General features: G+C 40.6%; 1 protein-coding gene across 1 annotated transcript in view; it reads left to right on the top strand.

Annotated features, from left to right (window-relative positions):
• The window catches only part of tmc1 (transmembrane channel-like 1), a 36249-nt gene extending 18787 nt beyond the window's left edge, over window positions 1–17462 (top strand). The window contains exons 3-16 of the mRNA XM_034921917.2: window positions 618–770; window positions 1621–1711; window positions 1991–2072; window positions 2513–2619; window positions 3014–3112; window positions 4678–4820; window positions 5243–5387; window positions 8285–8479; window positions 10400–10579; window positions 11732–11884; window positions 12895–13023; window positions 15063–15130; window positions 16388–16627; window positions 17333–17462. Coding sequence (XP_034777808.2) covers window positions 618–770; window positions 1621–1711; window positions 1991–2072; window positions 2513–2619; window positions 3014–3112; window positions 4678–4820; window positions 5243–5387; window positions 8285–8479; window positions 10400–10579; window positions 11732–11884; window positions 12895–13023; window positions 15063–15130; window positions 16388–16627; window positions 17333–17462 — 1915 coding nt within the window. The remainder of the gene's footprint in view (window positions 1–617; window positions 771–1620; window positions 1712–1990; window positions 2073–2512; window positions 2620–3013; window positions 3113–4677; window positions 4821–5242; window positions 5388–8284; window positions 8480–10399; window positions 10580–11731; window positions 11885–12894; window positions 13024–15062; window positions 15131–16387; window positions 16628–17332) is intronic.
• The last annotated feature ends 8904 nt before the right edge of the window (window positions 17463–26366 follow it).

Below are 26366 nucleotides of genomic sequence, written 5' to 3'. Positions count from 1 at the left end.
AAGGTTTAATCAAGTGTTTATGTAACTCATATTTTTTTTTAAACAGATAAATCCAAGTTAATGATACTCAATGAGAAACAATTGTGTGCTTAGGCAACCTTTAATCATTTGGTTCTAGTTTTTCAATATTAACAACAGTTAATTAAAAACTAGAGTCAATGTTTTGAAAATATGCCTCACTTTGAGCCTGTAACTGTACAGCTATGGCCAAAGGTTTTGCATCACCTAGAATTTTAGGATTTTTCATTAAGTATGTGGAAAACTAGAAAGTGGTATGTAATTCACTATGTAAATGTAAATCTTTTTGATTTTATGAAGCAAAATTTGGTAATTCTATAGGGTGCTACAAAGCTTTTGGCCTTAGCTGTCAGTTGGCCCTCACTATCTCACATTTTTGGAATCTTTTTTAATGTTCTAAATGAACACTACCCTTTAACTTTATACTATAAACACTTGCGTTTTTCATTAGATGTATTGATTACATAACCCCCTTATTAACTTCCCTAAATATGGAGAACATCCAGTGGAATGAGGTCTGCAAAGAGCAGGTTTAAGATCAATATTAAGATGTCCCGCTGTTTGGATCATTAAAAAGACCTCTGTGTCTCTTGTTTCAGTTCTGACTCAGGTGATTCCTCTGAAGAAGAAGAAGAAGTCCTTACTGAAGAGGAAGTCGCTAAGTTAAAGGAAGCTGTTGAAGAGAAAAAGAAATTGATTGCTACCTTGAGAAACCAACCATGGCAAATGAAACGCAAGCTGACAACTCTCAAGTATGGGATTTAAGTCTGTTGTGCAATGAGAATCTATCCATCTGCCTGTCAACACTGTCAAACCAAATGTTCAAGAACTAAACATACATTTTATAGAACAGATTATAAACACATGTTTTTGTTTTAGACTATACTTTAGACACACAAAAAACAAAGAATCATCAAAATATACATTACAGTGTAATGTATTTAATACTAAAATGCGTTTATAATCTGTTTCACTCAAAACCACTGTTCATATGAATGGACCACATGAAAAAGTTATCTGATACTTGGAGCAACATTTTAAAAGTGTTTCCTCCATTCTTTAATTAACTTAAAAAATCATCTCAGTTTTACAAAATGAGAAACAAACACCTTGAGAGTGCTTGAGAGAACTTGGATTATATTACTTGTTTGGTTCTAGTTTTGTAAAATGAATAGGTGTCTCAATGATCGTTGTGTAAGACTTTAAAGAAAATGTCTTTCCTTTCAGTAGCAATGTTCTCCTTTTATTATTTTAATGTAAATTTAATTGAGTTTCCCAGACTTTATTAGACTTTATTTTTACTTTGACTTGGATGAAGTCCATGTGTTCTGCTGCAACACATTCACTTTGTTTACAGTGCATACTGCCTTACCTGAGACAAAGTAAAAAAAAAAAGTCTGAAATATACAGCCAATAAGAAAGAAAATGTTTACTACCTTGGTTGTTACCCCTTTAACCACCTGTATACAGAGATCATCTGATTATGAAGACCACTTTTATTTCTGGAAGGTCTAACTGGTCCTCGGTTTTGCTGTTCCGAATAACAGTACAGTTATTGCACAGTGAATCTCATATAATTTCTCATCATGACATTTTCTTTAGGGAAGCCCATGAATTTGTGGATAAATTTGAAGGTTCCCTTGGGAAGGGAAAAGGCAAAAAATTTTATGCATACAAAGTGATGATGCAAAAGGTAAGCTTTCTCAGATCAGACGGGGAAATAGTGGAGGGTTTGTAGTAATTACTGTATATTCTGACCTTAGCACTCCATCTGGTGGGCAAACTAGGAATCACAACAGCAATGTTTACATTTGGGACTTTATCAGTACAATGTTTTGACTACTTTGTTTCCTTTTAATATATAATGTTTTAGCTCACCGATTAAATCATATTTTTAAATAAACAAATCTAAAATGGATAATTTTCACTCAGTCACTCTGTATTAATTTAAGAATGTTTTTCTTTGTTTTAGAAATGGATGAAGTTTCAACGTGATTTTGAGAATTTCAGAACAGCCTGCATACCATGGGAAATGAAAATAAAAGAGATAGAAAGTAAGCAAACAAACTATTTAAATATTAATAGCAGTTATTATCTGTATGAACTGCATGCACAGTGCACAATATTTTCCAGGATTATAAACATTTAAGTAAAGGAAATATTTAAGTTATTCATGGAAGTACATGTTATCTAAAGTTAAATAATAGGTATAGAAATTAAGCATCGTGAGCCAAAGTATCAACCCCTTCCAATACAGAGAAAGAACCCGTTAATTCCTACTACAATAACAATGTCAGGAAACTTAAACATATTGTTCTTGGTTTCAAACAAATCTGCATTGAAAAGCAAGAGGCAAAGGACTTGCTTTTTATACCACCGTGGGCTGTAGAAGAAAGTCAATGACTGATAACCTTGGTGAATTCAACTTTTAATGAAGCATTACCTAAAATGTGCAGGTCTCCTTGTTGATTAGTAATGAACCATTTTCCTCTAGGTCATTTTGGTTCCTCAGTTGCCTCCTATTTCATTTTCTTGAGATGGATGTATGGAATCAATATGGTTTTGTTTGGTTTAACATTTGGCCTTGTCATGGTGCCTGAGGTAGGGAGATTTGTTTTGTGTTACTATTCTTATTATATTTAAGGGTTTGTTTAAACAAATATGTACTTGATGATTGAATTGGTTTAAATTAAATCAAGAGATTTTGGTGCCCACAGTACACTATACAATCGTATTAATTGCAAAGTTATTTTCTTTGGTAACAGTAAACATGTAATCGCCCCCCAGCATGACAAGGTTTAAGTCTGTTTTGCTGTTTTTGCGTGTTATTGGTTATATAACACATGGTGCGCCATCCTGTGGGCCAGGTGAATGATAGTTAAATATTTGCTTGTAAAAGAACACTGTTCAGGAAAACTGATTTTAAAACCCTCCTACACATTTAAAATACACCTAAAAGTCCACTGTTTGCAAGTTTCATGTTCTTCTATTGAAGGCACTGATGGGTAAGCCGTATGGCAGTATGCCAAGAAAAACTGTCCCTAAAAGTGAACAAGCCACAGCTATGGACTTTTCCATTTTATGGGATTTTGGGGTGAGTAACTGCTTATCCTTATATGGGGGTGCTACAGTAGATTCAGTTTTATTGTCTTTAAACTTAAGAATAAAGACATATGAGTGTATTATATTATTATTATTATTATTATTATTATTATTATTATTATTATTATTATTATTAGATGTAGACAATATGAGAAAAACTGCATCATGTGATCTGAACTAAAACAAAATCAAATCTATACTACAATCATTTTAGTATTCCTGTTTGAAGACATATAGTACTTTTATAGTGACCAGAGCCGCTTTCACACTTGCATGTGGGTCGGCTATGCAATGTCACACTGCTTTTTGAAGAAGTAGGGTTGACCTGGGTGACAGAAGTAAATACACAACGTGTGTAGCAATGCCCTGGAAGCAGCTTGTTACAGACGCTTTCATCCAAACTTCTCTGGATTAAATCATCAGCCTTAATGTTGATTAGAGCAAATGTTTCTTCATCCCTGCTGTAAAATATGACTAAACAGAATAAGAAATGTTCCTTGCGGAAGTGAAACAATCACTCAGTTGTGTCCCTTTGTTACGTCGTCCACTTACTTCATGCATTTTGTCTTGCTCGACCATTGTCAAAGCGTGCCGACCCGGGTCAACCTGGGTATGTGGTTTCACACTAGGCAGAATTATTACCCGGGCAGCCAGGAGCACCAGTGTGAAAGGGGCATGTTAGAACTGGGTTAGGGATCTACTTTTATGCATATTGCTGTATTTGAGTCCACAGGAATTGGGCAGTGTAACAGGGGAGATCTGGACTGACTGTCTGGCACATTCGTATTACTGCAGGTAGAGGGCAGCAGTCTCATGGGATCCGCCTGTCGGTCATGGCGATGACACGGAGAGGTGGGGAAGAGGGTGTGTGTGCTTTCCCTCTCTCTGAGTGGCTGGGGGGCGGACCTTGGGAGACTGCTCGGCCCATAAGAACTGGCTTGGTTATGCGCTCGAGTGGCCGTGTTGGGGGAAATACAGTGTCGCTGGCAGAGGAGTCCGGCATGAAACAAGGAGCAGACGAGCCCGACTGAGGGGACAGCCTTCCGTAAAAATAATTTACAAAGTAAAAGAGGGGACGTGTGTAGATATACGGGGAACCCTGGCCAACCCCAGTGTATAGGAACAACTGAGTGTAGGACGGAGACCCGTGCTGACCGGCTTAGCGGCAGTGGGGGCACTGCATAAGCAGCACTTTTGTTTGTAGTTTTATTACTGTGTTTTATTTTCCCTTTTTTTTCGCCTTCTGTTTTCATTATTACTTTTGAGCACTTGAAGGTGCACGGAGTTAGATACCTGTGTTGGTAACCCCGTGGTCCTGGTTTACTGTCGGCAGTATCCAGACCACGGACAACAGCGCCCTCTGTGGGCTAAATTAAATAAAACAATTAATAAGAAAAAGAAATAAATCTGGGCACCTGTGCAGTGTTTCCAAATAAAATCCTCTGTCTCCCGTGTCAGTGAATACCCCCACCCTTCCACAGGTAGGAATTCCAATTTTTGACTTAAATCATTGTTATCAACTAAATGATACAGAATGTGCTGTTTTTTGTCTTTAAGGGTTTTTCACAGTACTCTGTTCTGTTCTATGGCTATTACAACAACCAGCGTGCTGTGGGATGGCTTAAGTTTCGTATGCCTTTGTCCTACTTTATGACAGGAGTTGGAACAATTGCCTATAGCTTCATGGTGGTTATAAGAACGTAAGTATTTCTTACTGGATCTCACAAAAATGACATAATAACAGACTCACATAACAGATGTGAGATGATTGCAAAGGAAATAGAAGCCTGCAGGAGACTGAAATATTTTATTGTTAACAAAATAAACAGAAATCAATATAAACAAATGTAAACAAAAGTGGTCTGTTATAGGCTTTAACAAAAACAGCTCTAGGTTTCAGAGCCATTAAGAACACATGTGTCTCTCTTTTTATACAGGTGGCCAGTTTGAAAAAACATTCATACTTGCAGGACAGCCCTGTTCCTGCCAAAATGTGCCTGTCACATGACAGGGGACCACTCACCCTCACACCAATTTTTAACCTCTGAAGTTTAAGCACATTCTTAATTTTCTATTAGACAGAACAGACCTGTATTGTTGTTGTTGTTGTTGTTGTTCACAGAATGGCAAGTAATGCAAATGAAGAGGGTGGTGGAGATGACACAAGCTTTACCTTCAGCTGGAAAATGTTCACCAGCTGGGATTACCTAATCGGGAATCCTGAAACAGCTGACAACAAATTTGCTTCTATTACCACAAGTTTTAAGGTAACTGTTGAGTTGATGTATCTCCTAAGTGTGTGGTTAAATAGGAGGATGTTTGGCCTCCAGGAATTTTGATTTGCTTAAATCCTCTGTAAAACAAAATATCAAATCAGTTTGGTATGAAGAATCTGCAATGTGGATGATTTAAATTGCAATTGAATAGACAAATTAATGATGATAATGAATTTGGCCGAGGACCTTGTCCGTGGGTGCTGACAGCTATCCGCAATATTGGCAGACTAGTGAAAACACAGTGACATCATGTAGTGTAGTGCCGCAGATAGGAAGTGGCTCGTAGGGCCACCTCCCCCCAAAAGACAAAGCTACCAAACCATGACTGGAAAAATGAAAATGATGAATGGTTAACGCAACAACTGCAGTGGCGCAATGCCGCCTACCCCCAGAAATAAGAAAAGGATGAATGAAAAGTAAGCAGCTGAGACATGGGCCCGCCCCCCGAGCATGAAATGCCCTGAGGGAGAACCCGGCCTCTCCAGCCTGCCACGCACGCTGAAGAAACTAAATACGAACTGCTTGGCACTCAGGTAAGGAAAAAACCCTACTCGCTAGTAGGAGGAAACCTTAGGGAATCCATGGCTGAGGGTAGCCCTTCCTCCAGGCTCTAAAGACGGCCGTCTCACTGTTTGGCCTCGCCGCGCGTGACTGAGAGGCCAATTGAAAAAGAAGCGACATGAATGAAAATCACACAGAGTTTTTATGGTGCTTGGATATGATGTGTTGACTAGTGACTCCTTCCAGAAATACAACCAAGTTTTCCAGGAACTTCATATTACCATTCCATCACTGGCAGCATCAGTTATGCACTTTTAGATTTCAAGCATGTACAGTACTGTCTTGTGGTGTGAATATGTATTCAAATTAACTACTGTTCAAGAAGGAGTGAATACAGTACCTGTATTCATTTTATATTTGCCAGACTCTGGCTTAATTTGGTTTAATGTTTTTAAAAATCCCTTAGATAATATTATCAGGTCTTTAACCCAGCATGACTAAATGTCTTCTACTGCTTAATAAAGTCTGTATGCGTATCTGTGTTTATTCAGATAATAGTATTTTTGTAAGATTATATTTGTTAGTACAATTTTAAAAGCAGGTACAGTAGATACTACTACAAAATATGCAGTTTAAGAAGTATTAAATCAAAGTTAAAACCTGTTCAGTAACTGTGTTTCAGTGTTTACTGCTGATGAAAAGTTCAATTACTTATACCTTTTTTCCATGGACAGCCAACTCGAGTGCGCTCGAATTGATCTGAATTGTCCCAGAACTTGAGTTGATGGACAACTCGAGTTGGTGAAAAATGTGGCGTTTCCATGGTTTTCTGAGTTACTTGAGTTGTCACGTGAGTTGGGCAAGAAAAAGGTCAAGACGTGCATTTGCTGCAGATGGTATTACAGCCAAATTGTCAGTGATATAAAAGATATATCCATCTAGATATTCTTTCGCATTTTTACAAGGGTTTAATTAAGTAACAACCAAAATGGTTTATGCCAGACTTGTTAGAAAGTCTGTAACAGAATGGTTGATTTTTAGTGTCAATACATTGTAGATATTACTAAAGACACCCACTGTACAAGTATTGCAAAGTCCACAAACAAAACAAAACGTTAAAATGAATTAGTTCTACACTGTATAAAATGGAGCTGATTTTACCAGTGCTTGCTAGTCTAACCGATTAGAAGGCCTTCTTTTTTTGTTGTTCTCCAGGTTGCTGCGGTGACATTGTAAATGGTGGTATAACGAGTTACTGTAAATGAGATACTGTTTTAGCAGACAGCTTTCATTAAGTAAACATTTATTCAAATCTTTTTGGAATTAAAAGTATAAATGCAAAACAGCACTGCATTTTTCTTTGTGAATGTGATAAGAGAAAAATGCCAATTCAAAAACAGTCAAAATCCCCCAAGGTAGCAAAGCTGCTGAATTTAATACCAGAAAAAATGTCCCCACCCCCTACAAAATTTTTGATATTGACATTTAGTGATGTAATTTCCTCCTAGCCCGAATTCAGACTTTAGAATTCAGGCCAGCCCGAGGAGTGAAATCTGACCAGAGAATTCGGGCTCCCCGACCTAATTGGGAGCCAACTTGAGTAATTTAAACAGCAGTGGAGGAGGGTCAACTCGAGCATGTTCGCGAGTTCTGTGGTTCATGGAAATGTGGTATAAAATATCTGCCCCTTGGTAGTAAGTTATCACAGAAAATGGAAATCTAAAACCTACAGTGCTGCTGCTTTCTAGTATGACAAGGTTATTACACTTTAAACTAGGGTGTGCATATGCTCAAATTCTCCAAATAATTCACTTTAAAATGTTTTAAGTTATTAGGTATTAATTGAAACCTCTTAAAAGTGTGTTAGTTAAACAACACGAAACAAAGCTTTCCCTTGTTTTCTCACATCTACACAATTACTAAGTACTAATCAATGACAACGATTTTCTAATTTAGGAACTTAAAAAATGTTTAATCTTTACAAATATGAATTGTCATTAAAACAACTAAAATAAACAAGCAAAATATTGTTTAAAATGTTTTTATCTTTATATTAAATTGTCATATTATTTTCATAGGTGTAATGTAATTTGTTACATGTTTACCTAAAATGTATACGGAACTGTCCGGTAGGTCCATCCATATTCTTTTGGTAAATATTTCAACATATTTTTAGGTTTAGTCAGACAAATTGCTTTGCAAAGCGTCTACCACTCCTGCGTTTCATTATAAAACAATAATCCCTACTTGTTTTGATGACAATTGTTGTGTAATTAACACGTTATAACAGGTTTCATTGTGTTTAAGACCTGCTGACAAAAAAAAAAACATGCTAAAGGGAAGTCTGAAACCCCTAACCCCAAATGTTGCTCATGTTCCCCCAACAGGAATCTATTGTAGAAGAGCAAGAAAATCGTAAGGAAGAGAACATCCATTTAACCCGGTTCCTGCGGGTGCTTGCTAACTTCCTAGTGCTCTGCTGCCTTGGTGGGAGTGGGTACCTCATCTATTTCGTAGTGCGAAGGTCTCAGAAGTTTGCTCAGGAGGGGCTGGATGACTATGGTTGGTGGGAGAGAAATGAAGTGAGTCTAAACCACTGACAACCCATCAATTGCTTGTACTCAAAGTAAATGGATGTTTTACAATGAATTAGAGGGAAGGGCTAGTTGTAATATTTGTACTTTAGCTTCCTTCAACTTTAAAATACACATTTAGTGAAGTGAGTGATATTTAAGGGGAAGGTAACCTGTGAACAAATTGTCATTTTGTTATGCCTGTACTCCATAAAAATTGACATTCCCTGGAATCCACAAACCATATTGAATGAACATTAGTTTGGATTTGCATTTTAAGGTAAAACCAGGGCTGCTGAGAGCATTCATGGGCCCTGGGAAAGGATTGGTATGTGGGTCCCCCTCTCTCAACCAATCCCCCTCTCCATCCTAAACAAGGAAAAAGAAAACCTTCATACACAGTACAACATCAATCTGACTTTATAGTATTCTCATCAGCCAATTAGGGAAGAGCATTATGATGTGTGTATTGGGATCACTATCACTTGATGATCAAATGAAATGACAGCTTCAGTGATAAAGAACAACAGAGGGAATCATACTGTTAAAGTGACAGATTGCAATTTTCCTTTTTTTACAATTACATATTGTCTTGCAGTGTGTTTGTAATGCTGTAGCTCAGTGGTTCACACACACACACACACACCCACATGCACATATAGCGGTGTCACAGGAAATTGCTAGACTGTGAAAAAAGTAGATATCGCCTATACTGCTCATGCACAAATTTCTGAATTTAAAGGGAGGGTTTGTTGGAAATTCCATTTAGATTAGAGTTAGATTTACAGGACCGAAGCATTAGTTATTTTTCACATACAAATACAAAGGTACAGACTAGGGGCATGCCGAATATACATTGACATACGGACATGTTTTTCTAAATAGTTTGGGAACCGGAATTGGACTCAAAATACACGGTTCTAATGGCAGATACCCGGTTCGGACCCGATTCCAAAAATCATTACTTGACAGGGCAGGGGGAGGGGCCTGTATCTCTGTGTGGTCTTACTCTGATTCTGATGTTATGTTTTATTGTGTCAATCATGGCAGAGATCCTTTCTTATTTGACAAACCACTGTTTATGTTAAAAAAAGCAGCGTTTTGCTAAAACCCGCCTGGCATCATTCTCTCCCGCAAAACGGAATGAAAAAAGCTGGCAGCACTGTTTGTATCTGTATTCGGGGACGTCATATTCATATTAGTTATTCTGCGTGCAACCGGGCTAAAACCGGAAGTATTTTTAAAATGTTTTCCTGTCACAAATTTCCAACCTGAAAGTGCTGTTGACAAAAAATAAATAAATAAATAAAATAATGACAACTGATTTGCTGTGGCTAAATGTGCCACACTGGGAAATTGACAATTATTTTAAGCAATTTAAGATGGTGCCTGTTTGCAGTAAAAATGTTTCAGAAGCAGCTACAGCAATTATAAAAAAATTGAAAAGACGTCGACGTAGAAACACTAATGGAAAGTCATCTGTTGAGCTCCCCAATTTCTTTTCAGATGTTTTCCTTCTCCCAGCAAAATACTGAGTTTGGAGGTTCTTTTAACTCTGCTGGTGATTTCCCAAAAAGATTTGCTATTTCCTTTTATTCCTCTTTTTTTATTGTGGTCTAACATAGAAAGATTGATCAGTTGCAAAGTATCCTCATGCGTCCACAAAATGGAGATTAAAATCAGTTGAATAGAAAATGCAGTATCATTGGCTGAACACACACAGGCATGTAGAAAAATTATCAACTGAATTGCTGAAAATAAGAGCAGTGGTCTATCTAGCAACTCGATTGCCAATCAAAAATGTGACACACGGTCAATTTTTATTGTCAATTTGAGTTGCCAAGAAAAAATTGCTTGTGTATCTCCAGCCTTACAATCAACTATTGTGTTTATTATATAAAAAACTAATATCTATTTCATATTTCCTAGGTAAACATGGTGATGTCCTTGTTGGGAATGTTCTGTCCGATGTTGTTCGATGTCATCAGCGCGTTGGAGAACTATCACCCTCGAATCGCTCTTCAATGGCAGCTGGGACGCATCTTTGCTCTGTTTCTGGGCAATCTGTACACATTCATCATTGCTCTCCTTGATGAAATAAATCTGAAGGTAAGAATTAGCATACTGTACCGAAACCACAGGAACGCTTTGAGTCAGCCTGCTTTACTGGCTTTATGTACAGTAGAACTTGCACTTAATTAAATTATTTTATACCTTCTAACTTTTTCATAATGTTTTTTTTTTTTTCTGTTTATTATCCCATATATATATATAGGATATGCCATGTGACCGAACTGAACATATCATATTTATTTTACCAGTTAGTCTTGGCCTCTTCACCCAGGTAGAAAATGTCTAACAAAGGCTAACAACTACAAATAAATTCAATATTTTCAGTTGGGCCTTGGCCTATTATATTTTTACAACGCTTCTATCGAGTAGCTTAATGTATTTATTTTTTTATTCTTATTTTTTTGTTATTTCTTCAGTTTAAATTGGGACTATGTTGTGTCTTTCCACAGTCTGCAGTGATCTATTGGTACCTCATTGTCTTACTATTGGTTGTATGACTGAAGGAACTTCTATTTCATTGTCTCTTTGTTTCCCAGGGACAGGAGTTGTGGGAATGGTATATTTTTCAAGCTCAGTTGAGCTGCAGCAGTTGAAGAAAAAAGCATCATGTCCTGTACGAAGTGATGGATTTGCAGGCCCAAATTATAAATAAATAGATATTTCTTTCTTTGTCTAGTTGCTCTGCCTCACTGTGTGCTGTCTGCTTTCTGAGCTGTACTATTTACTGGTTCCTCTTCCTCGTTCATCTGGTGTCATTCTCAAATTGACTCAATTACTTCCCTATTTTCATTTTGATGGTTTATATATGTATTGTAAGGGTATTGATCGGGCTTAAAATGTTAGAAATGAATGACACATCTTTGTAAATGTTTCACTTTTCATGCAGAGTTTAAAAAAAATAACAACAGTACTTGTTAAACTGAAATAGTCAAATTAGATACAGAAGGAGCAAAACTTACTCCGACAGGCATAACAGATGTTATTTTTTGTTTTTCATGGCACAACAGATGTTATTTTTTTGCCAACGCACATAACACGTGTTATTTTTCTGCAGTGGTGTGCATAACATATGTTATTTTTTGCTGAGCACAAATAAGATGGTTTATCTTTGAAAATGTATTCTCATACGCGTTGTATAAATCTCACAAAATCTATTCTGTAATTCATTATAAGTCTTATTTGTTGCAGCTGGAAGAGGAGGCGATAGTCAAGATCAATATGACAATATGGGAGGCCAGCCTTTACAATGGAACTGTGGCAGAAAATGCTACAGCTCCCCCACTAGAAGTGGACCCTGCTGATGTGCCTAGAGGACCATGCTGGGAGACTATGGTTGGACAGGTAATAGTATATTGTTGTACTCTAGGTATGGTTTTGATTAGTGTAAACAACTTCATACGATAACTTAAAGTCCTGCCAACCAAATCCAATATCTTTTGGTTCTACAATTGTTTTAGATGTTAGTTCAGGATATGCAATTGTAGGTCACATGATCTGATTGTTTGTAAACCATTTGAGTGAGTTTGAACTGCAACAGATGAAGTGATTATAGTAGGTACCAGGAAATTGCAGGAACTGTCGTCTCTACCATTGTCTGTGAAATACTTTGCAGATACCAAACTGTATTATAAAGTATAAACCAACTGAAGAAAAGGGAAACCGTGATAACATTTCTAGAGTGAGAAATGAATTTTAAAATGATGTCTTGCACTACTTTGACTTATACATACAGGCAAAATATGCCATATGTTTGGTACAGTATTAGTTGTGTTACAGGTTATAGGACCCCACTTGATGTGGGTAAGGGTTAATCATGCAGGAGAGGAAAAGGAGGGAAATATAAAAACCTTCCATCAAACTTACTGTGCAGGATAACAAAAAATTAAAATTCTAAACACAGAAAAAAAAAGACTAGTGGGAATTGTGTTATATTGGGGTCAGAAAATGTTTTTGAAAGACTTATTGCTTATACTTGCTTTTATTAGGCTACACATTAAACACATGTCGTCTATTCAAACGGTGGCAGATCTTAATACCGTCAGTGTTTAAACCATTTAAACAATGGGACTGCTGATAACCATCTCTAACAGCACGTCTTTTAGTGTATTTTTTACTCTTCAAGGAAAATGACAGGTATGCAAATTGATTTTAAATATATTTAAAAGTCAGTGGTATTTAGATCCACCACTGTGTAGATCAACTGTGTTGCACTAATAACACAGTCATTATTATTATACTAATAAATGCCAACCATTGTTATACGAATAAACTCCAACCTTAATAAAACCAAACCTTCTGCTTCTTCTGTTTTATTTTGTTGTCAGAATTCACCAATGTAATTATGTTCACAGGAATTTGTGCGGCTAACTGTTTCTGATACAGTGACAACTTATATCACACTGTTGGTTGGAGACTTCCTGCGGGCTTTGTTTGTCCGATTTCTCAACTACTGCTGGTGCTGGGACTTAGAATATGGATTTGTAAGTAACTATAGTAACTGTACTATAAGTCCAGCAGCAACACATGACCAGGCAATCAGTCCAGCACAACAATAGTTAGTTAAATCCGAATTTAAAATTAGCAAATCAATGGCAAATAAATACTTTACAGCAATATTAAATTAGTTATCCCCAAGTTTAAAATCAGTGTATCAACCAATTAATGACAAATACCGGTAAGTACTTTACAGCAATACCGGTATACAATTACTTGTATCAAAAGTTTCAGAATAATCCTAGTTTAACACAGACCAAGGCAAATAGATTAAATAGGTAATATCAAATAAAGTAAATCAATAACTAAAATAAATTGGGCTCCCGAGTGGCGCATCCAGTAAAGGCGCTCCACATGGAGTGCAGGATGCGCTCTGTAGTCTGGACGTCGCGAGTTCGAGTCCAGACTATTCCACAGCCGACCATGGACGGGAGTTCCCAGGGGGCGGCGCACAATTGGCTGAGTGTCGCCCGGGGGGAGGGAGGGTTAGGTTGGCCAGGGTGTCCATGGTTCACCACGCACCAGCGACCCCTGTAGTCTGGCCATGGTGAGTCCGCAGTGTTAAAAAAAAGCGGTCGGCTGACGGCACACACTTCGGAGGACAGTGTGTGTTCGTCTTCGCCCTCCCAAGTTGCAGGGGTGGTAGCGGTGAGGTGAGCTTAAAAAAATAATTGGCCATTCTAAATTGGGAGAAAATAATAAAAATAATTGGCAACTACTAAATTTATATAAAAAATAAAACTAAAATAAATCAAGACAATAACAGTAATTGTCTAAATAATTATCATGTGACCGCAGTGCTTCACAAAACGTAACACTCAATAATCTCAGAAAAATAATAATAATAAAACAAAACTAGATAAAACACATTCAAAAGTAACCAGTAACTATTACAGTCTGTGCGAATTTCAACACGACCACATACAACAGTGCTCCTATCAGCCTATGAGAACTAGGGTCCAAGCTATAGTGGCCAGTATATCATAGAAGCAATCACCAATCATTAATCTCTTGCAAGCATCCTAAAATACTGCACTTAAATCAACCTATATATTTTAGAAAGGTAACATTGCAATCCAAAAATACACCTTAGATATCTTTGCCCAGATCTATGTAATACAGGAGTTAAAGAATCCATAAAGTAGCTAGTGCCTTTACTTATCCACTGCAAATACATTTCTATTTTCAGTGGCATGTATCTATTTCAATGCAGTGATTGTACAATGCTGGCCCATCTAAATTATTAATGAAATAAAAGCATATGTAATAAAAGAATATAAGTGTGCAGCAAGCGCCATGCAGAACTATAAGGTTTACCTGTAAAAGATGGCTCCCCAAATGTTTACATATGGGGTCTTTTACATGACCCACACATACATAGAAAGCTGTGCTCAGAGGTGACAGGCAGGTAAGCAGCCCATTCAAATAGTGGCAGGAGTTTTCCATAGCAATAGAAGCATTTGGCCAGGCAGTCTCTACCAATATATTATTCACTCAGAAGGGACCAAATAACAATGTGGTCTCAAGGGACATACGAGGAAGGAGAAACGTTTATTAGAAAAAAAGACATTTTAAAACAAACTCTAACCATTAAATAAGAAAATTATTATTATTATTATTATTATTATTATTATTATTATTAGTATTATTATTATTATTAATAAATAATAATAATAATACCGGTAATAATAATAGGTGCAAAACAAACACCTCGTGACATGGTATTATACTACAATAACTAGGTAACTACAAATCGTTCCTTATCTTAAACATTAACTACTGTGTAATTACATGTAAATGGCCTTGCGGGCAACATTTTGTAACCTGATGTAATTATATTGTGACGCCATGGCATAGTTACTACAGTGTTATTACATGGTTATACTGTACACCCTGTAATCTGAAGTGTTACCAGATGCTCTATTACAGAGTACATGTTTGCCAGTTCACACCCAGTCTCTGCCCTGTTATAGAAGTGGGCTACATTTTAAAAGCTGTCTGTTAACTTAGACTGTTTTTGTTTTAGCCATCCTATGCAGAATTCGATATCAGTGGGAATGTACTGGGACTGATCTTCAACCAAGGAATGATTTGGTAGGAAGCATGTTTCACACACACACACACACACACATATATGTATGGTTGGATATTCTGGCCTGTGATTGGTTAAAACCTCATCATAGGAGAAAAAAGAGATTGAACTATTGCCCTCACATCCTTACACCACCGGACGATAGTCTCCATCTGTCATGTGATTGGTTCACATCACTGTCAGTCCTGCCACTTTTCAAAGGAACGCCCTCCACCTCCACTCCAACAACAAGATAAAATGGCTGAATGAAAAACTGCTGAACGGCGATTCTGTGACTTAACAGAAAATGAATTACAACACATACTACAAAAGAAAGTAAAAAACTTGCGGTATGAACATCAAAAACATTTTTGTTATTTATTTAAGTTGTTTAGTTATTTACTTATGCAGTATCCGCGAAAGTTAAACAAAATACTATAAATCCATAAATATTTGCGACCAAAATATTGAATCACACCCATAAAACCTATTTTGCTCCAGAAATGTTGGCGACCTGTTGCACTGGTAGTAGTATATTACTTCCTTATATGTACAGCAATAAGATATCTGTGCGAAAAACACATAATAAAAGGCTCGCAAATATGTATGGCTTTACAGTACTGGTATATAAAGTCATATTTATTATCCAACCTTGCCTCTCTCATTATTTTGACTGACTCATATATTAACTATGTACTGCAGACTCAGCTAATAGTGGAAAATGAAATGCCCCCTGAGAAGATTGTTGTTACCTCCAGGGTGCAATGCCCTCAGCCTGAGGCTTCGGGCATTATTGCCCCCTGTCGGGTCAATCACTTTATAGCCCTCCTCTCCAGTCCATATTTACTATATATATATATATATATATATATATATATATATATATATATATATATATATTGAACTGTAAGCTTGTGGATTGTGCATTGGATTTTAAAATCTGTTAGTTTATTTGAATTAGCAACACAAAAGGTTGAACTTTATCTAACATTAATTCTATTGTTGTAACTTGGTTGAATTAGGATACAAAAAATAGATCCTATAACTTCCCAGCTTTGAACAGGCAGCATTTATACACATGTCTCGTCCTTCGGATGCGATGTAAAACAGAGGTCCTACTGTAAGTGACTCTGCAGCAGCAGTTGTGATGCATAGTTCAAGTCGCTTTGGATAAAAGTGTCTGCTAAATGACTAATTAATAATAATCATACACAGACATACTACATACAGAATAAATGCTGTTTTGTTTTGGACTACCCCTTTGTTTCTTTTCCCTTTAGGATGGGTGCCTTTTACGCTCCGTGCCTTCCAGCCATCAATGTTCTTCGTCTTCATGTATCCATGTATCTGCAGTGCTGGGCAGTAATGTGCTGTAATGTTCCTCACGCGAGGGTGTTCAAGGCCTCTGGATCCAATAACTTCTATATAGCCATGCTGCTTGTTATTCTCTTTCTTTCAACGCTACCTGCGGTGTATACCATTGTCTCGATCCCACCCTCCTTTGACTGTGGCCCCTTTAGGTAACCTATTTGAAATGATTTAATACCAAATGCATGACTATTTAATTACACAGCACTCAACACTCCCTGACACAGACTGAATCATGAAAAAATGTTGTCTCACTGAAAGAATAGTACTTACTGATAATATAAGTATATTTTTAAATGCATTTCTTTAACTTTAGCTGTAGAGGTTATTTAATTGGTGGAAGGCAGGCAAAACTTCAGGTCTTCAAACTTTTTAAGATTTCACAATAATTATCTGACACAATGGATACATATCCCACGCATGATGGGATGCGTATGTGGACCACAGGCACACATTTGAGCCCACACAGTGCAATATGATATGTGTCCACTAGAGTGCAGTGCGAGTGTGAGAAATATTGTAGTGGCATGGAATTCAGAACTGGAGATTAGCAAAAAAGTGTCTTGAGATTTCCTTTTTCTATTAATCGTTTTACTTGGCTATTTTGTGGCACTGTAGTTTTACAGTAAATTCTATTTGAAGTGGAATAGTGCAAATAATTCACTCATAACAACGTAAAAAATAAAATTGAGCCTAATTAATTGTAATTTCTGCATACTTTTTGTATTGTATTTTCATATTTATACTGTATTTTTAGTGATGTGTTTAAACAGCAGCATGTTCTAAAACAACATAAAAAGAAACAGCTTTCACTTCAAAAAAAGAAAACTTTGTGAAGTTGTTTTGTTTGTTTTCAGTGGAAAACACAGGATGTTTGATGTTATCCAAGAGACACTGGATAATGACTTCCCTGCCTGGTTTGGAAAAGTGTTTGGCTACGCCTCCAATCCCGGACTAATTCTTTCTTTTATACTGCTCATGGTGTAAGTGCTACAAAGGTTCTTTGTGTGCTGAAATACCTGTCTGTGGCAAAGTGGCTAGTGAAGGGGAACAGGTGTAGCGGTGATGCGATGCAGGAGTGAACAGGCAGACAACGGTATACAGTGGAAAAATGGTGTTTTATTTATAATCCAGGTCTGGTGACCGTTAACTAATAAACCCCCGGCTATACACACCAATGTGTAAAGCACGGGGATAACAAAACAGGGCACAGTCCCGAACAAAAAGAACACACGGTCACCAGTCCTGGGTGAGTGCAGTCGTGCTGGTGCTTAGTGCAAACACAAGTATTTCCGTGACGTTTAGTGCAGTGGTGCTCCGGATTGTGCTGACCCTCGGCGACAGCTCCGGAGATGTGCTCTAACTGTCTGGTGAAGTAAAACACAAACAATTACCACACAGACAAACACAACACCAAAAACACGTATCACGTCTCTTTTATTTTCGTTATTGAGAGCTCCTCTCTCAGTCCTTCTCTCTCTCCCGTTTAACCCAAACGAAGGAAAAGAACAGCGTTACCCTGGCCCCTATATGTAATCCCGCATGATATCTAGGTAAACGGTTGCAGCTGCCTTTTTACTTGCAGCTGCCCCTTGTTTACCTGTCAAATCAATACGGTCTTACAACAGAGTCTCGCTTCCTTCCAGGCTGACCCACTTCCCGGTCCCGGAAACGAACTGTCAGGCCAGCCCTTCCAGATACTTCTCCTCCCGTTCTTTAGCGCCCTCACAGGTCGGGAGGAAGATTTATCACCAGAACTCATTGTATTTCTGTCACATATCCCACCGCTCAGAGTGGAGCCGAAGGAACACTCGGCTAAATCTACCTTTCCCATTGCTCCCCCCTCCCGGGAAAAATAATCCGCATTTTGGTGGTCTTTCCCCGCACGGTGTACCATATGGTACATGAAGGGCTGCAACGCCAGATACCACCGAGTTATCCGGGCATTGCTGTCCTTCATTGTGCTTAACCACGTGAGTGGGGCGTGGTCTGTGACAAGATCAAATGAGTGTCCCAGCAGGTAGTATCGTAAAGAGTGAGTAGCCCATTTAATGGCCAAACACTCTTTTTCGACTACGGAGTAGTTACGTTCCCGAGGTAACATTTTTTTGCTCAGGTACAATATCGGGTGTTCTACTCCAGCTACTTTTTGGGACAAGACTGCACCCAAACCTACATCCGAGGCGTCGGTGTGGAGGATGAATCTCTTGGTGAAATCTGGGGTAATAAGAGTGGGGGCCTGGCAAAGTTTACGCTTAATCGTATCAAACGCCCCCTGACACTCAGCTGACCATTTAATTAAATTTGGAGCACTCTTTTTGGTGAGGTCGACTAACGGGTTAACCACTGTGGCGTACTCGGGGATGAAGCGGCGGTAATAACCGGCTAAGCCCAGTAGTGACCTCACCTGAGTCTTGGTTTTGGGGATCGCTGCATCAACCAAAGCCTGGATTTTGGTGACCACAGGTTTCACCCTTCCATTTCCCATTACAAATCCCAAATATTGAGTCTCTGTTTTGGCAAACGCACATTTTCTCAAGTTAGCTGTCAGCCGGGCTGCCCTTAGAGACTGAAGGACGGCTGCAACCCTAGCCAAATGCTCTCGCCAGGTGGAGCTGTAAATCACCACGTCATCAATATACGCTGCTGCATATTCATGATGTGGGCGTAAAACCTGGTCCATCAGTCTCTGAAAGGCAGCGGGCGCACCATGTAGCCCAAATGGCATGGTTTTAAAGTGGAACAGCCCTTCTGGTGTTGAAAATGCGGTTTTCTCTCTGGAGCTGCGGGTTAAAGGGATTTGCCAGTATCCCTTCGTCAGGTCCAGAGTGGAAATAAACCTCGCTTTTCCCAGTCTGTCTAAAAGCTCGTCGACCCGAGGCATGGGATACGCATCGAACTTAGCAATAGCGTTCACCTTTCTGAAATCTACGCAGAAGCGGTTGGTGCCGTCTTTCTTAGCCACTATGACAATGGGGCTGCACCACTCGCTCCTGGAAGGTTCAATTACCCCAAGCTCGAGCATATCCCATACCTCTTTGCGCACGCCACTTCGTCGACTTTCCGGGATCCGGTACGGTCTCTCTCGCACTGTGACACCTGGTGGAGAGATAATGTCATATTCAACTAAGTTGGTTCTGCCGGGCACATCAGAAAAAACATCGCTGAACTCCTCAATAAGCTTACGCAGCTCTCTTTGCTGATCCGGAACCAACTGTTCCCCCATCGAAATCGCTCTTGTGCTCGGGGTCTCTGGACAGGGACCTAAATCATCCTCCATATTGCCTGGGGCTATAAATAAGACCTCCCGTGCCTGCCAGGGCTTTAACAAATTAACATGGTAAATTTCACGTTCATTCCGGCGATCGGGCTGTCTAATTTCATAATTTACTTTCCCTATAGCCCGAATCACCTCATACGGCCCCTGCCATTTAGCACACAGTTTTGATTCTGATGAGGGAAGTAGCAGCATTACCTTGTCCCCTGGTCGAAAGGTTCGAATCCGTGCATTTTTGTTGTAATGCTGCTGCTGTCGGTGCTGAGCCGATCTGAGGTTGTCTTGGGCCAAACGACCGACCAAATCCAGGCGATCCCTTAGTAGGAGCACATACTTCACTACATTTTTGGACGAGCCTTTGTGCTCCTCCCACCCCTCTCTCAGCAGGTCGAGAATGCCGCGAGGCTGCCGGCCGTACAGGAGCTCAAAAGGGGAGAACCCCGTTGAACTCTGCGGCACTTCTCTCACTGCAAAAAGGAGGTAGGGAAGAAGCGATGCCCAATGTTTCTGCTCTTGTGTTACAAATCGCCTCAGCATCGACTTTAAGGTCTGATTAAAACGTTCCACCAGACCGTCCGATTGTGGATGATAAACGGACGTCCTGATGGGACGTATTTTCAATATTTTGTACACCTGCTGTAACGTATTGGACAGAAAATTGGTTCCGTGATCGGTCAAAATCTCCTTGGGGATCCCTACTCTAGCCATAATCTGCGCTAACTCGGTGGCTATTGCAGCGGCACTAGTGGACCTCAATGGAACTGCCTCCGGGTATCGCGTTGCATAATCCACCACCACTAATATATGCGTATACCCTGAGTCAGAAGGTAGCAAAGGGCCCACTATGTCCATTGCAATGCGTTCAAAAGGAGTGGAAATAATCGGCAGTGGGACCAAAGGAGCGGGGCGCACTCGACCCGGCGCTACTCGCTGGCAGTCTGGGCATGTGGCTACATATCTCGACACATCAGTATGAAGACCTACCCAATAGAATCGAGCCAATATCCGTTCCCTCGTCTTCTCGGCTCCGAGGTGCCCCGCAAAAGGGATATCATGCGCCAGCCTCATGACCTCGGTCCGACAAGACGGGGGAACCAACAATTGTGTTACAGGCTGTCCTGTGCCCGCGGCTAGGTTTACCCTATATAGTAATTGCCCCTTGATACTGAAATGTGGATATACTAGCGCCCCAGCGCCGTCAACATCCTTACCTTCAATGGACCGGACCTGCCCCCAAGCGTGCACCAGTGACGGGTCATTATGTTGGCCCCACACTAGGTCCGCGCTTGAGTACCACGGGTCCGGTACATTGAGAGGGGCCGGAATAACCTCTGCTCTGGTCGGTCCAGTAACCTCGCTCTCTCGGTCACACTGCGTTCCCACTCCCTTCGACTGGCGTTTGTTACCCTTGCAGCACTCTCCCACCAGACCCCAGCCTTGTCTCACAAATGCTCCCTCCCATTTCGCGGTCCGTCTCTCCTTATTTGTTTTTCTAGGACGGAAAAGAGGGGAAAACATTTCAGTGTGAAAAGGAAACACATCACCAATTCGTTCCTTTTTTTTTTTCTCTGCCACGTTTACGTGTGTGGCTGAGACTGCCATTATTTGCATCAATTCTTTGAATTTTGGCCAGTCTCGACCCAGAATAACTGGGTGTGGCAACCTTTCCGCCACCCCGACTACAAGGTGACGTTTTATCGGTCCTACCGATAAATATACTTTTAATGTGGGGTATGCCGCCGTATCTCCATGGATACAGGAGATGGCCACCTGACCTCGTGGCCGCCACGACACACCGCCCAGGAGAGCTGTCCTAATCAAAGTCTGCTCACACCCTGTGTCCACTAATGCGTGGGTTTTCACATTCCCTAACACAACATTAATCAAACAAGGCCCCTCCCGACCATTTTCCCCACGCTTACCAGTTTCAGGTGCCCAATTGCACGCGGCCACGTCACACTCCATGGCAGCGGGGCATGACCTGGCCAGATGTCCCGGCTGGTGGCACCTAAAACAGATAGGAGGGACAGAGGGGGCATAGGTCATAAATCTGTCCCGCTGCTGGTATGGCAACGGGGCAGGGGCAGCACCTCTACCCCAGCTGGGGGCCAACCTTGGTCTCCATGGGGGGGAGGCAAGGGGGCCCAATGGGGTTGGTGTTCTAGGAGGTCTGGGTCCCTGGAACGCGGGGGGGGGTGGTGGTGGTGGTGTTGGAGGAGAGGGAGGGAGAGGTCGGCTGCTCCGAAGGGCAGGGGCCGACAGGATCCCGATCCGGGCAGAAGTCAGGGAGTCTTCGAAGTCTTCAGCCAATTTGACCGCCTCCTCCAGGGTGTCGGGGTTGTGGCGCCGTATCCACGCCTGGGTTTCGGCGCCGACCACATGGCAAAATTGCTCTACCACAATGGCTTCCCCCATCTGCTGGGCGGTCTTCTTCCCGGGGGTCAGCCAATGCACCATGTGGTCGCACAACCGCTCTGCAACCACCCTGGGGCGTGTCTCCGGGGCTCTCCGGTACTCCCTAAACCGCGCCCGGTGGGTCTCCGTGGTGATGTTCAGCCGGCGGAGGATAGCCTGCTTGACCAGGTCATACTCGGTGGCGTGATGGTCGCTCATGGCTTGGTAGGCTGCCTGAGCCTCCCCAATCAGGCAGGGTCCCAACTGGCTGGCCCAGAACTCCCGCGGCCAAGCCGCCGCGGTAGCCAGCCGCTCGAACGCCACCAAATACGCCTCCGGGTCATCCTCCGCCGACCTCTTCATTGCCCGTGCCTTCGGGGGCGACATCAGCGGTGTTGTGGTAGGGGTCGTTGCTGCGGCAACGGCCAGCCCTACCCGTTCAATGAGCGCCGTGTAGCGCTCCTCCCTCCTCCTCTCCTCTGCGTCGCGTCTGCTCTCCAGCGCCTGCAGCAGCTCCGCCAGTGCGTTGCGATCCATGATCCCACTTCTGACACCACGTGTGGCAAAGTGGCTAGTGAAGGGGAACAGGTGTAGCGGTGATGCGATGCAGGAGTGAACAGGCAGACAACGGTATACAGTGGAAAAATGGTGTTTTATTTATAATCCAGGTCTGGTGACCGTTAACTAATAAACCCCCGGCTATACACACCAATGTGTAAAGCACGGGGATAACAAAACAGGGCACAGTCCCGAACAAAAAGAACACACGGTCACCAGTCCTGGGTGAGTGCAGTCGTGCTGGTGCTTAGTGCAAACACAAGTATTTCCGTGACGTTTAGTGCAGTGGTGCTCCGGATTGTGCTGACCCTCGGCGACAGCTCCGGAGATGTGCTCTAACTGTCTGGTGAAGTAAAACACAAACAATTACCACACAGACAAACACAACACCAAAAACACGTATCACGTCTCTTTTATTTTCGTTATTGAGAGCTCCTCTCTCAGTCCTTCTCTCTCTCCCGTTTAACCCAAACGAAGGAAAAGAACAGCGTTACCCTGGCCCCTATATGTAATCCCGCATGATATCTAGGTAAACGGTTGCAGCTGCCTTTTTACTTGCAGCTGCCCCTTGTTTACCTGTCAAATCAATACGGTCTTACAACAGAGTCTCGCTTCCTTCCAGGCTGACCCACTTCCCGGTCCCGGAAACGAACTGTCAGGCCAGCCCTTCCAGATACTTCTCCTCCCGTTCTTTAGCGCCCTCACAGGTCGGGAGGAAGATTTATCACCAGAACTCATTGTATTTCTGTCACACTGTCAGATAACTATTTGTTGCCTGCAAGTATGATTTTTGTTCATATAAATAAAGTACTGGTGACAGTCCTACTACTTCTGTGAGGCAGCACTTACTGAATGTCGGCAAGCTAGCGGCCTCTGGAGGACAATCGCCAGCACTGCAAGACTCCGCCCAGGCAAATTGCTGCGAGGGCCAGGGGTATAATAATTGGACACTAAATTATTTTTGTGAGAAATGAACAATGAAAATGTGGGTCAACATGCATATTGCAGTGTAGGTCAGCACTGCAATCTTGCACAAAGGCAGCAAGGTTAATTCAAGTGTATAGTCACGAGTACTTTTAGGTATTTTTAAATGTCTTGATTTCCTTGTAGTTGGGAAGCTTCAAAACATGGCTATACTTTTGTGGACACCAAGAAGGTTCAAATGGACAACATTCCTTTGGCTGTCATTTTTAGGTTGATCCACATTTGTCATAACTCAGGGCCTAATTGACCTGAACTGTTGAGAATTGCTGTTTAAAGTTTGTTATAAAAACATATTAACCATTAGATTTTTTCAGACTTTTTTTGCAACAGCTTATTCACAGATTGGTTTATTCTCAATGTGCTGTGTTCTGGAAGTGCATGTTGTATTTCATACCTTGAATTGTAATTACAGTACTATTGTAAACCATGTTTTCTTATTATATCTTATAGTTTAGCAATCTATTATCTGCATGCTACCTCCAAGTCATACAAGACTGCCAATCTTGAATTAAAGAAGAAACTGCAAAATGTAAGTTATACAATGCATTCTGCTCCTTTCTATTAAATACATATTGAAATAAAAAGCTCAAACTTCAATCCAAGTTAATATGATCAACTCAATAATATGGCTTTTTATATATTCATGTAATATTGTAAGCATAATGAGCAAAAACTGTATTTTGAAATTGGAATTGCCATTGATCTTTAAAACCCCAATATTCTCAGAGTTCAGTAGTTTGAGTTGGATGTTAGCAGACCTTCTAGGGAAAAGCACCTATCTGTGAAGGTGGATGTGGACAATGTGCCAAGATATGTTGGAATAAATTTACACAATGTAAGAAACTAAACTAGCCCTGATAAACGCTAGACCCTATTATATGCGTATGAACAGGGGCCTTAGGATTTTTGCCAATGTGTCGTTTCATGTGGCATGCTGGCAGTGAGTGTGCTCCTGTGAGCTGAGGACTCTGTGTATGAGGAAGCACAGATGACCACGTGTGGCAGAGTGTCCCGCCCCTATGTATTATTATTTGTATTTTTGTTTACGGCGCGGGTAAAAGCACCGCGTCTTTTATTATATATTTAAAAACCCCGTGAGGATGCATGGCTGATCAGCTACTGATTATTTAACTAGCTGACAGTCATGCATCCTTACCAAACGCGTGCAGACTCTGGCCGAGGGATAATAAGATAATTAACAACTAGTTAATCCCTTGGCCAGAGTATATAAACCTGCATCCTCACGAGGTTTTTAAATATATAATAAAAGACGCTGCGCTTTTACCCGCGCCGTAAACAAAAATACAAATAATAATACATAGGGGCGGGACACTCCGCCACACCATCCCACAGCTACTGATGGTTGTTTTATTTCAGAAACTCCAATAATGTTCTGATACTCTACCATCTGAACATAATGCATTATCCTAAAGGCAATGACTGTCCTACTCCATACTGGCACCAAAGATGTGTATTATTTCTTTATTGCATATTAATGTCATTCCATACTTGGCATTCAGATTCCACAATGCATTGATGCAGTTTATTATGAATATTATTAGTAGTTAGCTACACTGCCATCTTCCTCAGATTCTTATAATATTTTACCTTTTTCCTAGCAAAAAGAGGAGAGTAAAAAGAAGAACAAAAAGGTAGCAGAAAAGACGGCACTTGATTTACAAGAAGCTAAGAGCAGTCAACTCAAACAAGACAACAGCACAAAAGGTAGGAGTGATGATAGCACAAGGATTCAAACAGTATCTTTATGAAATCTATTAAGCATCCAATGCTTTCGCTGTAAGAAAGTGGAACAAAATCCATGTATAGAAAATACATCTGTAAACCCCCTATCTATTCAAGCAGTTGGAAGAGCCGGGGGCAGAGAATCAGAGAGGAACCAGCCTGGGCAGAATGATGGACACCTGTACCCCCCCAGTGGGAGAGGAATGCGCCCAGGAGGCCCGCCTCCTCCCCGGATAGCTGTGACTCGCCCCCCTGGGCCGAGAGGACCCGGAATGCCTGGGTATCTACCTGGCAACCCACGTCACCCTGGACCAAGGATGCCAAGGGGTCAAAATCCTTACAGATAAACAACTTGTAAAGTACGTATGGACACCGAGCCAGGTTGTGGCATTTCACAAATTGGTCAATGTCGAGATATGACCACAGAACAGTTCAGGGAATCATTGAAATTACTGAAAATTGAGTAACTTCCAGTATTTGATTCATCAGAAGGAAATGCTGTAATGAAAAACGACATTGTGCCCACTTGGGGGTGCAATACTGTATATATCTGCCTTGAAGCACCAGCCTCACAGTGCACCTTTAGAGAGTTGAATTGTGCTTATTTCTAAAGACTGCTGAAAGATTTCCTTATTGGGTCAGTATTTGTTTTTTATGTAAGACTTTTTACTGAACACATTTTTTATAATATTTGTTCTTGTTTTTGTGACGAAACAAGCACAATGAATCAATCTTTGTTATATCTCAACAGCCAGTGTTATGACTCATAATCTGTATGTATGCCTGTGCATATGTATGGTTCCTATCTACAGTGTAAAGAATTAAATACATTTCTCTGAGCATTTTAAAGTATTCAGAAGTATTTGAAACTGTTTTAAGTTAGTTTCCACTATCCCACTGCAAAGTGTCTCCAGTGTTTATTTGTAATTCAATCC

This window comes from Acipenser ruthenus, chromosome 1, assembly GCF_902713425.1.
Source record: "Acipenser ruthenus chromosome 1, fAciRut3.2 maternal haplotype, whole genome shotgun sequence".
NCBI lineage: Eukaryota > Metazoa > Chordata > Actinopteri > Acipenseriformes > Acipenseridae > Acipenser > Acipenser ruthenus.
Note: the sequence above shows the minus strand (reverse complement) of the source record. Positions and strands in the feature narration are given on the sequence as shown.